Source organism: Salvelinus namaycush, chromosome 36, assembly GCF_016432855.1.
Source record: "Salvelinus namaycush isolate Seneca chromosome 36, SaNama_1.0, whole genome shotgun sequence".
NCBI lineage: Eukaryota > Metazoa > Chordata > Actinopteri > Salmoniformes > Salmonidae > Salvelinus > Salvelinus namaycush.
Window position 1 is genome coordinate 6,465,283 of NC_052342.1, and position 17,497 is coordinate 6,482,779.

The 17,497-nt window shown below is 42.2% G+C and overlaps 1 protein-coding gene across 1 annotated transcript; it reads left to right on the forward strand.

The window, feature by feature from the left end:
* Positions 1 to 3,896: 3,896 nt before the first annotated feature.
* On the forward strand, positions 3,897 to 16,813 carry LOC120030136 (splicing factor 1-like). The gene is made up of 12 exons (XM_038975456.1): positions 3,897 to 4,289; positions 4,873 to 5,004; positions 7,253 to 7,328; positions 12,358 to 12,510; positions 12,824 to 12,913; positions 13,064 to 13,247; positions 13,392 to 13,507; positions 13,647 to 13,754; positions 14,077 to 14,263; positions 14,431 to 14,713; positions 14,913 to 15,077; positions 15,298 to 16,813. Exons 1-12 carry the CDS (start codon positions 4,034 to 4,036, stop codon positions 15,618 to 15,620), a joined length of 2,073 nt encoding a protein of 690 aa, XP_038831384.1. The 5' UTR covers positions 3,897 to 4,033; the 3' UTR covers positions 15,621 to 16,813.
* Positions 16,814 to 17,497: the final 684 nt, after the last annotated feature.

Here is a 17,497-nt window from a genome sequence, read left to right on the forward strand (position 1 = left end):
TTTGATACCGTTCCATTTAATCGATTCCAGCCATTAACATTTACAGTCTTGCCTTAGATTTTCAAGTTGATTTAAGTCAAAACTGTAACTCGGCCACTCAAGAACGTTGTTTTAGGTTATTGCCCTGCTGAAATGTGAATTCATCTCCCAGCGTCTGGTGGAAAGCATATTGAACCAGGTTTTCCTCTAGGATTTTGCCTGTGCCTCCATTACGTAATTTTGTTTTATCCTGAAAAACTCCCCAGTCCTTAATGATTCCAAGCATACCCATAATATGATGCAGCCACCACTATGCTTGAAAATATGGAGAGTGGTACTCAGTAATGTGTTGTATTGGATTTGCCATAAACAACACTAGGTATTCAGGACAAAAAGTTAACTGCTTTGCCACATTTTTTGCAGTATTACTTTAGTGCCTTGTTGCAAACAGGATGCATTTAAAAATATTTTTTTTCTTCTGTACAGGCGTCCTTCTTTTCACTGTTGATCCATCCTCATTTTTCTCCTCTCACAACCATTAAACTGTTTTAAAGTCTCAATAGGCCTCAGGGTGAAATCTGTGAGCGGTTTCCTTCCGCTCCGGCAACTGAGTTAGGAAGGATGCCTGTATCTTTGTAGTGACTGGGTGTATTGATACACCATCCAAAGTGTAATTATTAACTTCACCATGCTCAAAGTGATATTCAATGTCTGCTTTTATTTATTTTTTACCCATCTACCAATAGGTGGGTTTTTGTGGTTGAATCTGTGTTTGATTTTCACTGCTCGACTGAGGGACCTTCAAGATAATTGTATGTGTGGGGTACAGAGATGAGGTAGTCATTCAAAAATCATGTTCAACACTATTATTGCACACAGAGTGAGTCCATGCAACTTAATATGTGACTTGTTAAGCACATTTTTACTCCTGAACTTATTTAGGTTTGCCATAACAAAGGGGTTAAATACTTATTGACTCAATACATTTACAAATTTTTTCTCCACAATTTTGATCTTGTCTCATTTACATGTAAGTCATTTAGCAGACGCTCTTATCCAGAGCGACTTACAAATTGGAAAGTTCATACATATTCATCCTGGTCCCCCCGTGGGAAATGAACCCACAACCCTGGCGTTGCAAGCGCCATGCTCTACCAACTGAGCCACACGGGACCAATCATCGCTGCAACTCCCCAACGATCTCAGGAGAGGCAAAGGTCGAGTCATGCATCCTCCAAAACAAACCGAGCTTCTTAACACCCGCCCGCTTAACCCGGAAGCCAGCCGCACCAATGTGTCTGAGCAAACACCGTTCAACTGACGACCGAGGTTAGCATGCAGGCGCCTGGCCCGCCACAAGGAGCTGTTAGAGTGCGATGAGCCAAGTAAAGCCCCCCTGGCCAAACCCTCCCCTAACTGGACGACGCTGGGCCAATTTGTGCACCTCCCTGTGGGACTCCCGATCCCGGCTGGTTGATACAGCCTAGGATCAAACCCGGGTCTGTAGTGACTCCTCTAGCACTTAGATGCAGAGCCTTAGACCTCTGCGCCACTCAGGAGACCCTCAGCTTTTCATTTTTTATTCATTTGTAAAGATTTCTAAAAACATAATTCCAATTTGACATGGGGTATTGTGTGTAAGCCAGTGACAAAATTATTTTTTAAAATTAATGTTAAATTCAGGCTGTAACACAACAAAAATTGGAAAAAGTCAAGGGGTGTCGATACTTTCTTAAGGCACTGTATTTTAATCCCATAACCATGTTTGTGAGGTGTACAATTTGGTTTCAAAGTAGATTTGTTTAAGACTACCAAGAAACACTCTGTGTGACCCTGATTTAGCCTACTTCAGCAAAATTAACTGTCCTCCAAGTTTAGCTGGAATTTAGCCCATAAGGATTTGACAAATGTGATTGGTTGGTGATATGACATTGGCATACGTCTCTTGCGCTGCGCACCATAGCATATCTCAACAACGATAGGAGAAATGTTTAACATCACCAGCACCACATCCATATGATATAATATCTTGTCATAAGCGCAACGTGACTGCAAAAGAGACAGGTTGGAATGTCACTTTTCATCAAATGAATAGGAAGTCTGACTGAAATATGGGACATATTGACCTTTTTTCACAATTAGTGCGTTTGAATTCTGTTGATAAAATGCGGAACATGATTGGTTGTTTGCGCAGGAAAAAGGGCCTATATTCGGGACTGTCCCGCACAATCCGAGACGTGGTCACCCTAGATACTAAAACAATAACTATTGATCAAGTGGACTTTGTCCTTCAAATTAATGTTAGATTTAAATTATGCAGACTAACTGTGAAATATTGTGATTAGTAGATCTGTATAATCACATATTATTGCCCTATTATGTGGTCTGAACTTAGTGAAATTTAGATATTTTATTCTGGAAAATTCCTGCAGCTTGAGCAGTCAGCGTTTTACAGCTTTGAGAGTGTGTTTTAGTATTTTGGAATGCTAATGTGGAGTGTACCAACTCAAATTTAAATAATTTACACCACTCGGGGCTCCCGAGTGGCGCAGCGGTCTAAGGCGCTGCATCGCAGTGCTAGAGGCGTCACTACAAACCCTGGTTTGATCCCTGGCTGTATCACAACTGGCCGTGATCGGGAGTCCTATAGGGCGGCACAATTGGTCCAGCGTCGTCCTGGTTAGGGTTTGGCCGGCGTAGGCCGTCATTGTAAATAAGAGTTTGTTCTTAACTGGCTTGCCTAGATAAATAAAGGTTAAATTAAAAAAATACACAAACAGATTTAGACAAAATTAGTCCCAGTATTCAAAGATGCCTGCAATATACCAATACACTAACGCTGAGAATATTTCACAAATGTTAACATACACCATTAGTCAAATTGACCCCAGAATTGGTATATAAACTCAGTATATTAAGTAATGACTTTAAGAAGATTACCTGCTGCATTCAAAGATAACTAACCTACAGCACTAGATTAAACTTCACTTGAGTCATCCTTCTGGTATTGATAGATAAACATGGCCATTTTCTCTGATTGTACATAAAGGAATATAGTTCCTACATGATAATGCTTGCTTTGTTATCCAACTGTCATCCTTCGAACTCAGTTCATTGCTGCTGACGGCTATATTTATAATAATCTAATATCAAGAAGAGCATACCCACCATAACTAGTTTTTTCAATGTTTTGATCTACTATTTGCAGTATGGAGTGGTGATAATCCTAATTTCAATGCAATCATGTTTTAAGGCATGTTTATTTTTTTATTTAAATATATTAATCCAAAATGACAAGTGAAGTGCTTCCCTGACCCAACCCCTCCCTGAGGTATAACAAAAACGGGCACCAGGGGCACAACTGGGCTGTCTGCGCGCACGGGTAATGGTAGGCTGACACCAAATGTCAAAGCCCAATCAAAGAGTGTGGCTCAATGGTTGTCAAGCTTAGAGTCCAATCGTTTTTCTAGAAAGTTGAGTGACGGCAGATTGACGCTATGTTTTATCCAATAATAACGGGCACCACAACTGGGCGGTTGCGCGCGCGGATAGGCCGACACCAAATATTAAAGCCCAATCAAAGAGTGCGGCTCAATGATTGTCAAGATTAGAGTCCAATCGTTTTTCGAGGAAATTGAGCGATGGCAGATTGACGCTATGTTTTATCCAATGATAACAACGGGCACCACAGTCATAGCTGGGCGGTTGCGCGCGCGGGTAATGGTAGGCGGACAACACATTTCAAAGCCCAATCAAAGAGTGTGGCTAAATGATTGTCAAGATAAGAGTCCAATCGTTTTTTGTGGAAGTTGAGACCCTATGTTTTATCCAATGAAAAGCGGGAACGTTTCGGCTGGCACTGCGCTACACCAATAGCTGAGCTTAGCTGTACAGTTCATCCTCCTTTGTGATAATTCCGCCGTGCGCCATCTTGTACACCCCCCAGCGCGAGTGGAGAAGGTTGTGGAAGTCGTTGAATTTCATATTTCTTAATATATTTACAAGCCTAATTTAATTTGATACAAACTTCATTTGAAACAGAGCACATTTGGAAATGGCTACGGGAGCAAATGCAACCCCTCTGGGGAAGCTGCACCCGAGTATTGGCGCTAAACGAGGATTTGAAGCCGGGCCCGGTGCGGGCTTAATGCCTACACCGGGGCCGCCTGTTTCCTTTCCCTCGCTCCCGAATTTTCAGCCCCCAATTCCAAACGTCTCTTTCCCGCAAGTTCACCCAGTATTTACTGCGGTGGCCGCTTTTCCCACCCCGCCACAACCACCCCAAGGAGTAGGAATTCCGTCTCAGTCAGGTAAGCCAGGCTAGAGACCTTCTAGAGAAAGGTCTTGAGTGCAGGGCTGTATGTGCGAGGCTGGTGTTGCTGGGCTTAGTTAGCTAGCTAGATATGTTTTAGACGCTGATAGCAAACGTTAACTAACTGATCATTCACGTTTATGCGAAACATTGTAACATTATCACCCTTGCAAGTGAAGTGAGCAAGATAAAGATAGCTAGACATTAATTAGTAATAGTTAACGCTAGTTAGCAAACAATGCGCGGTAGTTACAAATAACGTTACCTAGCCATCGTTAGGCTGGACACATGACATTTTTAACAATGTTTTTTTGTAATAAAAACTAGTTCATTGCATCCGCGGTGGAGCCCAGTTTCATAATATTACCATATGTCCCAGCTGCCTGTCGTAGTTTTGAAGTAATCACGAAAAAAAAACAGGCCTTATTTTTAGGGCATTTCCACCCTGGCATCGTCTTAGCTGTGTAACGTTAACTAACGTTACTAATTTAACATTTAGCTAGTTGTCTGTTAATCCATTTGTAAATTCAGTGAACATGTATAAATGCTCAAATTGAGAATACCCTCATCTCATCTGTCAGACTTCGGTCAGAAAAAAGCCAGGAAAAGGAGCCGCTGGAGTAGCGAGACACCCGACCAGAAGACGGTCATTCCTGGCATGCCCACCGTCATCCCGCCTGGACTGACTCGGGATCAGGAGAGGGCCTATATAGGTAACCATTTGTTACACTACTGTATAACATAACTGAACTGTAAACTGCACTGTACTAGTGTTTTAGATTTACAGGAAATCAGTCAAGTCAAGGGGCGTTACTGTAGTGTGTTCTTCTTTACCTGACCCTGTGGGATCCAGTTGCCGTGATTTCCTCACGTTTTGCATATTGAAATATTATGCATAGTTCCTGACATGTTTGCTAAATTTCATCAGTTAGAGTTTATTGAATCAGATAACAGGACATGTTGGGTCACTCCCTGGTAGAGCTGGGAGACTGACCAAAGTCCAGACTGGTGCATAACCACAAACTAGTTGAAATGCATTCATCAAGATGATTCAAGTACAGTATTTGCCAATAAATTGACAAAGCTTTGTCAAAAATTATGCATCTGAAGCTATAATTCAAAATCCTATTGCTCAGACGAAATTCAGTATTCTAATCTACTGAGTATACTAACTTGTTGATGTGGAGTGTAAAGGAAGGCCATTGTCCTAAGACAAGGAGGTACAGTAATGTGGTTCTCCTATAGCACGCTTTTTGTGGCATTAAGGTTTGCATACCACTGGATATCCATTAGCAAATCAGAAGAGTGTTGCTGCTTGCCGTGTAATTGTTTTGGGCTGCAGGTCACTGTCCCCTTTGTACTTCACCAACTGCCCTGTCATGAAAGGGTTTACCCATGTTGTCCTTGTAACATGCAAAATGATTCCTTTATATCATACATGTGAGTTTAATGTGTGAGCAATGGCGAAAGCATCATGCTCATTTCCAGTGCATCCTTTAAAATAGGCACTCATCTGGATGTTTTCAGGAAATTAATTTAAGAAACGGTCGGCTTGACAATAAATGCCTTTCAGCAGTAGTGTAACACCACCAAACTGGCTTGAGACACTTGTAGGGTGTGTGAATCAGGTGAGTCTACCCCTCAATAACAGTAGGGGTTATCAATGTATGTCATTGTTTATGGTTGGTACTCCTTGGTATGTAAACATTCATTTCTGCCAGGGTTGGGCGGTATCCAGATACTTTTTTTTTCTTGGTCCAGGAGGGGATTGATTGTCTGCTGTACCCCAAGAAGCTTGATCTTGCAACCTAGTCGCTTAGCTGGCAAGTTGGCTAGCCAAATGCATAGCTGGAGCCCTGAGCTTGAGAATTTATTTGGCACATCTTGGATCCTTAACTTAGTTATTAGCAATTTCTTTCTTGTTTTGTATTGTGTTGAAAGTCATGCTGTGTCTGTATTTCAAAATACCTCAGAATATGGCATACCGCCCAAGCCTAATTTGTGCCTGCCTTATGTTCTCACCTCTGTTTACATTGCTCATTCAAAACAAAAACTGCAGGGGGGAGTCCAAAAGGATTTGTTTGAAGCCCGTAAGATGAAATAGCAGTGAAATATCAATTCACAGGGGCTGTCTTCATCTCTGGCATCATTTCTCAATTAAAGCAGAAACTTCATAATTTAGTCATTGTTGAATCTTGTCAGGCAGGGGTGGGAGTTTTTGGCAGTTGGGTGGGGGGTAAATTTGTCATGATCCCATATAGACAGAAATGTGCATGTCTTGAGTGATTTATTTTTGTTCCTTCTCATTTTACATAACAAATAACTTCTCAGCTGTAGCTCTACAGGAGTGCAGACAGTGACTCTTCAACTTTATTAATGTATATTGTGTTAGTCCTGCTTGTGGATCAGGTTCCCCTTTTATGCCAAAGCCACATTCAACTACTGTCGTATGACAATCTCAAATTGAAATTATTCTTGAATCGTTTGGGGTGGGGTTTGGAATGTGGTTAATTAATGCTGGCAGGCATCAAATGGAACCCTGGTCTAATGATCCACGCTAAAATGTTGCTGTTTAAACCCTTCATCACTGGGATGCCAAATGTTTCACCTGTGCATTTGTAAAACATCCTGGAGCTTGTTGTTAGCTATTGACGACAGTTCACTTTCAGTTCAATGAATTGGTTCTAGAGTTTTGCATGGTCATTTTGGTACCTCCGTTTCCCAGAAATGAAGAAGGGTTTTTACTCGTGTAGAATATTTGCTGAAATTCAGAAGTAATTTAATTCCCCTTGTATTTTCATGTAAATGATTCATTATTCATTGTAGTCATGTGTTTTTGCCTCTCAAACAAATGAGACAGTGCTTGAATTTAGATTGCACTGTCTCCAGTTGAATGTTATTGTTGTAACCACATTTCTCTCCATCCTTCTTGTTTTTCTTTCCTAACCTGAATTCTTCCAGTCCAACTGCAGATCGAAGACCTGACTCGTAAACTGCGTACAGGAGACCTGGGAATCCCTGTTAACCCTGAGGACAGGTCGGGAAAAGTTTTAAACCCACGAACAGTAACATTTTCTCTACCTTCTTGTCGTTCTTTTGACGCCAAATGTTGGTCTTTGGTAAAAAATTATACATATTTCTCAGAAGATGCTTTAGGTCCTGAAGTTTAGTAGGTTTAGTAGCCACTGTAAGGATTAGTTATTATCCAGCAGTGTTAGTGCCATAATATAACATGATATGCTTCTCCTTCCAGTAGTATTTAGGGATGTCATACTTCTAGGTGCTTATAGTCACAACTTCCAGGATGACTGAAGACCAAAATTTTGCTCAGAATTACTTTTCAGTGTTACATCCCAATCTGCGGAGTTGGGTAGGTTACTTTGTAAATGTAATCCGTTAGTTACTAGTTACCTGTCCAAAACTGTAATCAGTTAGGTACCTTTTGGATTACTCAAACTCCTTAATGAGATCACTTCCCCTTAAGAAGCATTAGAAGAAGACAAAAAGGACCCATTCCTATTCCTGCTCTTTTCCGGCAATCCATCAAACACATTTGGTGTGCTGTCATAGTGGTCTCTGACCTGTGGTCAGTCTCGCTCAGGTGGAACAAACTCAAACGTGCACCTTTTTTCAATGCTGAATTGAATGTCATTGAGAATACAAAGGTGTTCAAATGTACATTTTAGTCATTTAGCAGGTGCTCTTATCCAGAGCGACTTACATTATTGCCTTAATCTTAAGACAGCTAGGTGAGACAACATATCACAATTGTAGCATGTACATTTTCCTTCAACAAAGTAGTTATCAGAAAAGTCAGTGGTAGTAGGAAAAGACAAGTGCATATATATGTGTGTGTATGATTACTTTTTTACTCCCCGGACAATTTGTTAGATGTAGATCTTCATTTATGAATTGGTAGGAATCTAAATTGGAAGGAGTAAAAAGTGGTAATTATATGAACCTCATGGCTCTGCGTTAAGGTGTGCTGTGAAGTTGCCATGGTCACCTCTGGTTTACTTGGTGTTCAAGCATTTCCAGTTTACGTTTATACCCATCTAAATGAGCCTCGTAGGAGTTTGTATCCTTATAATATTCTTATATTCCATAATTATTTTCTTATACTTAAATGGTGTCATTGTCTCCTGACAGATGGAATTATTACTATGCAGTGCTCTGTCAATAGACAATTGCCCTAATATTCTGAACTCCCCTATGTATTTATTTGGACAGTGAAACTAAAATGTTTCATTTGACTTTATACTCCAGCGTTTTGGATCTGGTATCAAATGTTTTGAGGCGAAAGTACAGAATTTCACCTTTCATTTGTGGGGATTTTCATACATATCTGTTTTACTGTTTAGAAATGAATGCACTTTATGCATGTAGTCTCTGTATTTGAAAGTAAAAACTGTTTTCAGGTGGGTATGGGCCTGGTTGCATAAAACATCTTAAGTGTTTACCCTATGGAATCATTTTTCCTTACCTAAGGGAATTGTTTAAGGGTGTTGCATAAAGCCCCTCAAATATTTCCTTAGGTAAGGGCATACTTAAGGGGTTTTAGGGTAGTTTGAAGGCAGGTATGGCAGAAGGAGTATCTGGTTACCATGGAGATGGCCTGATTCACTGACTAAACATCTCAAAGAGATCGCTTTCATTTTGTGAGATGGCAAAATTAAGTTTATACAGCCAAGACAGGATACCAAATTGCTTCAGAAGATAATAAACCATGTTTCTTGTAGTTACTTTTCTTTTTTCTCAATTTGTTTATATTACTTTCTGGTATGTCAAGCTAGTTTACAGAGTAGCTGTAGCTAACTAGCTTTGTAGCCATGGATTGTGCACCTTCCATTGTTTAGCTAAGTAGCTAGCTGGTTGACGTTTTCCTTTTGTAAGCAGAGCAGATGAAATCAACATTCACCTCTACAAATGCTGTTTCCATTGATATCCATACATAATAAGCCAGTTAAGGGACCTCGTGGACACCCTTAACTTTTGTACTTAATTTAACGGGGAAAGTCACCCTAAAATGTTTTGTCGAACTGACTTAAAGTTAAGGGAAAAGATGAGGGGAAAATTTACCTACGGTGTTTTATGCAACTGGGCCATGATATTTGTTCCACTGTAACTTTCTCACTCATCATTATTCACAATTAATTCATGAATATCCAGAATCATGGTAACATCCACGTTAATGTAGAAGTTTTCGAAAATGTATTATATTCTTATTTACAATATAAGTGACTACAAAATGACACAGTACATTATTTATCATTTAGTTCCTATTGGGCAAAACAACGTAATCTGAAACACAATCTGCGACTGCATCCAACAAGTTTGACGTGCCACAAGCTTGATGTGGTCATTGCGTGCTAGGAATATGGGACCAAATACTACACTTTTGACTACTTTAATGCGCTATGAGGGGAATGTAGCCAAATACTAATGTATTTATTCAAATTGGAGGACTAGATGCATAAAGTGCCTTCATTACTAAATGGTGAAACATTTGATCTCTAATCCAAAATGCTAGACTAAAGAGCCAAATGTCGCTTCACTGTCCAAATAAATACGTAGGGGAGTGTATATCACACTTACTATATATTTCCTACTGCCTTAGCTGTGACCTCTTGTTTTTATCTATCATAGTCTTATTTTTGTTGACTATAATTGAGCTAATATGTCGACGTGTGCGTCGTGGTTTAGCCATTTTCTGTCAACTCAGATGTTGACAATGTGTTTGTGAATTTTTTAGAATGCATCTTAGATTAACACAGTTTCTTCAATTTAAAAGTAGTTTTGGGTCTGTACTTATGACCAAATTAATCTATTATTGGTTTAACAGCTTATTATGATTGCTTATAATTTAGAATTTGTGATTGCATATTTCTCCTTTTGATAGTCATAGAGCTGTAAGTTAAAGTGAGGAAGTAGACCCAGATCTAACATCTTAAATAGTTACCCAATGATATACAGATTGCTATATGAACAACCAACTAGGACAAGTTTGGTTTTCAGAAATGGGTTTCTTTAGAATAACCTGTTTTTGCCAGTGCTTGACCTGACTTTAATCCTAATGTGTTACCCTTTTTTTCTTGGCTTGTCTCGTAAATTCAAATGGTCCAACCATTGTTAGATTCCACCTGAAACCTGACAAATTAACTTTTAACCGTTGGCTGTTTCTCCATGGTTATTAATGGGTTTTCTATAATGAAGCTTCCCAAAGTTCCGCCCAGTGGGTTTGACCGTATTCCAGTTGGGACTTTGAGGCTCCGGAGGAGAAACCCCTCTGATCCTGGCTATTCCGGAACGACACAGATCGGCTTCGACACTAGTAGTCTGCATCTATTATTCCAGCAGGAAATGTCATTTTATTTTTATGTGAGATTGATATCTCTTTGTTGGCCACTGTCCCTGTCGTCTGTATTTTACATAGTTTCATTGTAATCTTAATCAGATATTTCCACAGCGACAACAAAAAGCTCATCGCAGGATGCTAATAATGTCACTCCAACAAATAACGGGAGTGTTTCAGGTTGTCACAGGTGGAAATTTCAAGATATAAAAAGAGAACCCTTTCCTCTATTTAGATTTTTCTACATTTTCTCTCCTGAATTGTTCGACCAAATGTTAGCTCTGTGGGTCAGCGCACTATGAAAAGGGTTAACTTCTAATCATAATTCATTTTCTCTAACCCCAAATTACCCCTCGTCACCTTAACCTTTTTCAAACGCAGAGCCTCTAACGCAGCGTAACAGGTTTTCAGGTGTTCCATCCAAGAGGAGGTATGGACCTGGCTTAAACACCCACCACCTCAGCATCCAATATGGCACCATCCGACTCCCAAACCAGCAGTTCCTTGAGGAATGCACTCTTTTTTTTGTTGTTGCCCTAATTCTGTCACCCCCCCCCTTTTTTTCTTCTATACTGAACAAAAATATAAACAACATGCAACAATTTCAAAGAGTTTACTGAGTTACAGTTCATATAAGGAAATCGTTCAATTGAAATAAATTCATGAGGCCCTAATCTATGGATTTCACATGACTGGGAATACAGATATGCATATGTTGGTCACAGATACCTTTAAAAAAGGTAGGGGCGTGGATCAGAAAACCAGTCAGTATCTGGTGTGACCACCGTTTGCCTCATGCAGTGTGATACATCTCCTTTGCAGAGTTGATCAGGCTGTTGTGAGGCCGGTTGGACATACTGCCAAATAGTCTAAAATGACGTTTGAGGTGGCTTATGGTAGCGAAATTAACATTCAATTCTCTGGCAACAGCTCAGGTGGACATTCCTGCAGTCAGATGCCAATTAGTGGCCTTGTGTTGTCCTCAGCACAAGGGGCACCTGTGTAATGATCATGCTGTTTAATCAGCTTCTTGATATGCCACACTTGTCGGGTGGCTGGATTATTATATATATTTTTATTTAATTTTTTTGTGTCTATTGATTATCTTGGTAAAGGAGAAATGCTCACCAACAGGGATGTAAACAAATTTGTGTACACAACTTGAGCGAAATAAGCTTTTTGTGCATATGAAATATTTTCTGGGTCTTTTATTTTCGCTCAAAACATGAGACCAACATGTTGCGTTCGTATTTTTGTTCAGTGTAGATAGATTTAGTTGATGAAGTTGTAGAGTAGTCTTCATTGCATATCACAAGGTGATATGTCCCCATTTTTCAGACGTGTTTAAAATACCAGAACCCAATTGGCCAGTCAAACGCTACAGCCTATTAGCAACCGAAATTTCCTTTTGAGAATGTAAAAAGTAACACCAATATTGATATCTCATAACAAGCCCTATGAGAGAACACTTTCTTTTCTCCACCAGTGACCGAAATGCTTGCTGTAACCATTGTTTCTCTTGCATTGCCTTCCCTTCACTGATAAGTGGCTTGGGGACATGACCATGCTATTATGAAGTGTTCCTTAAAATGTTTTATTTCATGGTAACATTATTTAAGGCGTAGTTAGACATAGGGAAACTTGTGTATGATTGTCAGTGGTCTTAGAGATATATTAATGTTTGTCTGTACTCTCTCCCCCTCCCCTCCCCAAGGTCCCCGTCTCCAGAGCCCATCTACAACAGCGAGGGGAAGAGGCTGAATACCAGGGAGTACCGCACACGCAAGAAGATCGAGGAGGAGCGTCACTCCCTCATCACCGATATGGTGGCACTCAACCCTGAGTTCAAGCCCCCCGCGGACTACAAGTATGTTTTCTCTATTTCCTAACAGTCTTGTTTATTTGGATCCCCGTTAGCTGTTATTAAAGCAACGGCTGTTTACCCTCTTTGTTTCCTGCTCCTCCCACAATTGTTTATTACTTGTTTGTTCCTTTTGGTGTTGTGGTGATATCTCATTTTCCTTTATGGTTGGTCTGAATTTCAGAGCTATTGCTGTAGGTCTCTGGTACTTTTCACATGGCTTCTGAGAACAGTCATGCTTTATTTTCTTCACCTTGGCATGAATGTGTAGAGACTGGGTTATAGCCTTCACTATACTGAACATAGTTGTCCCCCACAGGCCCCCAGCTACTAGGGTCAACGACAAGGTGATGATCCCACAGGACGAGTACCCCGAGATTAACTTTGTTGGGTTGCTCATTGGGCCACGGTGAGTTATAGGCCTTTACCATGGATCTATCTAATGTTCCCATTTGTGTTGTGGGTCTATTTGGGGATTTGCCTAGAAGTCCAGTAGGTGGCGCTTTTGAGTCCTTACTGCAACACACACACACTGAGTGTGTTACTTGTGTCCTTGCAGTGGCAACACCCTGAAGAACATAGAGAAGGAGTGCTGTGCCAAGATCATGATCCGTGGCAAGGGCTCGGTGAAGGAGGGCAAGGTGGGCCGTAAGGACGGTCAGATGCTGCCAGGGGAGGACGAGCCGCTGCACGCACTGGTCACCGCCAACACCATGGAGAACGTCAAGAAGGCGGTGGAACAGGTCAGCTCACACCCATTATACTCAACTCATCTACTACTAGCTTACCTTTCAGTGTCCATTGAGTTAGATTATACTGCCACTATGCAGTTGTATTTTTATTTGTCCACACATACTGAGAGTGGTCCAATCTTGTCTCCTCCGTAGATCCGTACCATCCTAAAGCAGGGCATCGAGACCCCCGAGGACCAGAATGACCTGAGGAAGATGCAGCTGAGGGAGCTGGCCAGACTCAACGGCACCCTGAGAGAGGACGACAACCGGTGAGCCTGCCACATTTTGACAGCAGCCATTCTGTGACGGTTGCATAATCACATGTACCCTGCCTGGCCTGGATAAATCTGCTCTCCTCTTCACTTCTCTTGGTTAAATATGAAATGCTTCTCTTTGTTCCCCACCCAGGATCCTTCGTCCGTGGCAGAGCACTGAACCCCGCAGTGTCACCAACACCACCCTCTGTACCAAGTGCGGTGGCGCAGGCCACATCTCCTCTGACTGCAAGTTCACCAGGTAACTAACCACCTACATACTGTTGTGTAAAGGATTTCTGGTCAGAAAGCAGTCTTTTTGCTTAAACACATTGAATCAAAGATCATTTTTTGCTAGTCCAATCTTGTACTAGAGATGATGCCAGGAACCTGCCCCTTGATGCGTTGCAGTCAGACTGTAAGTGTGGAGTCTGTGTCATGAGGGGTGTAGAGTGACATGTCTACACAGAGGACCCAGAACAGTGGCTACTTGGAGTGATTGTAGCTCTGACAGAAAATAAGGCCATTCAGGATCTTTTCCAAAAATCGATCATGTATTATAAGGACCTCTCTCCTCTCTCTAGCTCCTTTGCGGCGCCCAGGGCCGGTGAGCCTCCCCAGTCTGCCCAGGACAAGGCCCGTATGGACAAGGAGTATCTGTCCCTCATGGCTGAGCTAGGCGAGGCCCCTGTTCCTTCCTCTGGCGGGGGACACTCCAACAACCAGAACAGTGGCCACAACAGAGGCAACAACAACAACCAGCCACCACCGGTGAGTTAAATGAAGTGACTAGGACGACCTGAGCTTCCATTTTCTTAGTCTATCCATAAAAATAGACCTTTACATTCCAAGTTAGATTCATGGATTTGAGTTTCATCAGCAGGCGAGACGATAAACGATACAAGTGCCTCTCGTCTCATTCTGTGTTTGTACTGCAGAGCCGTCCTCCCTGGATGAACTCTGGCCAGTCTGAGAACAGGAACTTCAACAGCATGCACGGAGGCCACGGCGGTCATGGCAACCAACACGGCGGTCATGGCAACCAACACGGGGGTCATGGCAACCAACACGGGGGTCACGGAGGTCACGGAGGCCACCACAACTTCCCACCCCCCATGTCCAACATGGGAGGGCACAACATGCCCCCCAACAATGGAATGCCACCCCCGTGGATGCAGCCCCCACCGCCCCCCATGGGCCAGGGACACGGACACCACATGGGTAGGAGGAAGACAGCCTGCTGTCGAAATGTGCCGTCTTTGTTGTTGTAGCCTGTTTCCGTTTTGTTATCCCAGTTTGTAAATTGCGTTGGTGGTGTCATGTACACACAAATGTAATAAACACAGTATGTGCTTTGTCTTTGTAATCCAATCGGTTGTGCCATCTTGTGTCCATTCATATTTTCTCCGTTTGTCTTCAGGTCTGCTGCCACCACCCATGGGTATGATGCCACCACCACCTCCGCCCCCCAACAACCAGCCTCCCCCGCCACCCTCAGGTCCCCTGCCACCATGGCAACAGCAGGCCCCCCCACCCCCTCCCGCCAGCAGCATGGCCACTAGTGCACCACTGCCATGGCAACAGAGTAAGAACACAGGCTCTTTGTTTCTGAAGCTTTGACCAGTTAAACAGAAAAGTACAGCCAGTTTCTCACACTTTTCATGGTAGCTTTTGTAGATTTGACACATGGCTGCTTTACATAGGTGTTTCATCATTCCTGTAAGATCTTCGAGGGATTTCTAATGTTGAGTAAGTGCAGCATGTTTTTTGTTATGTCCTACTAACTAAAGTTATTTCTTCCCCAGATACCACCACGACATCCAGTCCTGGCAACCTGCCCCCCCGGCAGCAGCCCCAACAGTCCGCTGCCTCGGCCACCCAGCCCCCTCCCCCCATGGGCAACCCCTCCATGGTCCCCCCTCCGCCCGGGGTGCAGCCCCCTCTCCCCCCCGGCGCACCACCTCCCCCTCCTCCCCCACCCCCCGGCTCGGCCGGCATGATGTACGCCCCTCCTCCCCCTCCGCCCATGGACCCCTCCAACTTTGTCACCATGATGGGGATGGGGGTGACGGGCATGCCCCCCTTCGGTATGCCCCCCGCACCACCACCTCCACCCCCTCAGAATTAAACACCCTCTGTACCCCCCCAGGTTCCTCAGTCTCAACCACACAGCCCTCCCAGATTTTACCCAACACCATGGACTCGCAGCACACCACACAACCAGCTACCCAATGGACTGATACGCAGCTCTGCCCAGGGCATATAGTTTTTGTTCAGTAAAATGACATGACCTGTGCTATACTCTCTTAATCACAGTCCTGGTTAACGTGCAGAGAAACTCCTCAAACATGGGAGGTGGTGTGGTTGAATTTGTACATTTTCTTTACAGAATTTTTCTGTTTTTAAAAGTTGGTGTTTTTGTTGACTCTGTGTAGGCTTTCTGTGTCCATCCAACACTGTTGCTGTGCATAGAGTATATGGTATGCCTTGTATCTATTTTGCAGGGCTTACTCCCTCCATGGTTGGTTTATAACTGTCTCACCATCTCTCACACCAAATAAATCACCTCAAACAAAAGCTTTGGTTTGCTGACTGGACTGGAGCTGAAGCTTAGTAACTATTTGTTTTCATTTCCGTGATCTTTTACTGTTCTGATGATCCAGCCGGTTTAGTAGGCATGGCAGTCCAATGGACTCGAGCTTCATTCATCGTCATGTTCCATTCATTTGCTGTGGTTTCACGGCGCTGAATATTTTTGTAATTAAACCTGACGTGAAGTGTAATTTCTCAGATCTTTTGGATGTGAGAATCTCCTTCCTAATTCTTTTGTCAGAAAAACGGGTATTTTGTAATACTGTCTGATTTCATATCAATTTGTTTGCATAATTTCTAATCCCCTATAATTTTATTTAGTATTTTTTTAAACCCTGTAAGCTGTTTCTAATGAACTTTTTCCCCAGATGCAAATTAATTTAGGTCCATGAGGATGCAGCAGGGAATAGGACTTTGCATCCTAGAGTGAGTTGGCTCAAAAGATACTCTGAACTACTTCTGATTCTGATCGTATGCTTGATTGTTCTGTTAACCTCTCCCCTCCTTGCTATGATCTGTAGCTGTGTGCAGTGCTTCTATCGCTTCCGCAACATCACCACGCCTTCTGTTCCCTTTTTGTTTGCTTAATGAGAAAAAAGAAGAAATGATGTTATACAATTGTATTTTCACTCTATTTTTGGAAATGGTTTGTCAGCCCTGTTTTCGGTCTAGCCTGAATGAATAGTCCTTGCAATGTTGCTTGATTGTTATTAAACTGAATATCTTTAATTTTGCTGTCATTTTCTTTTTGCCTTGCAAAGTGTCTTTCATCACTGACACTTGAATACAGCTTCCACAGACCATCGTTTTAATCCGTGTAGACAGAATGCTTGCTCAGCCTCCCTCAATTTATGTAACATCCCAGTCATGAGGCTGTTTTTCTGTGTACTATATCTGCAGTCCTACATCCAAGAATACAAGTAGTTTTCTTGGTTTTACTTTAGATTCTTTCACGTGTCTTGTGTAAATCAATCTTGCAGGTAAAAACAACAGTGTGCAGGTGAGGTTGGGTTTACGAAAACCACACAAAAAAACATGTACAGTTGAAGTCAGAAGTTTATATACACCTCAGCCAAATACATTTCAACTCAGTTTTTCCACAATTCCTGACATTTAATCTGAGTAAAAATGGCCTGTTTTAGGTCAGTTAGGATGACCACTTCATTTTAAGAATGTGAAATGTCAGAATAATAGTAGGGAACTATTTATTTCAGCTTTTATTTCTTTCATTGCATTCACAGTGGGTCAGAAGTTTACATACACTCAATTAGTATTTGGCAGCATTGCCTTTAAATTGTTTAACTTGGGTCAAATGTTTTGGGTAGCCTTCCACAAGCTTCCCACAATAAGTTGGGTGAATTTTGGCCCAGTCCTCCTGACAGAGCTGGTGTAACTGAGTCAGGTTTGTAGGCC

What these genes read in the sequence shown, in the direction of transcription:
- LOC120030136 (XM_038975456.1), top strand. Translation starts at nt 4,034, where the DNA reads ATGGCTACGGGAGCAAATGCAACCCCTCTGGGGAAGCTGCACCCGAGT. An exon ending in AAGCCCCCCGCGGACTACAA is followed by an intron (nt 12,511 to 12,823) that starts GTATGTTTTCTC and finishes TGTCCCCCACAG; the next exon opens with GCCCCCAGCTACTAGGGTCA. An exon ending in CTGAGAGAGGACGACAACCG is followed by an intron (nt 13,508 to 13,646) that starts GTGAGCCTGCCA and finishes TTCCCCACCCAG; the next exon opens with GATCCTTCGTCCGTGGCAGA.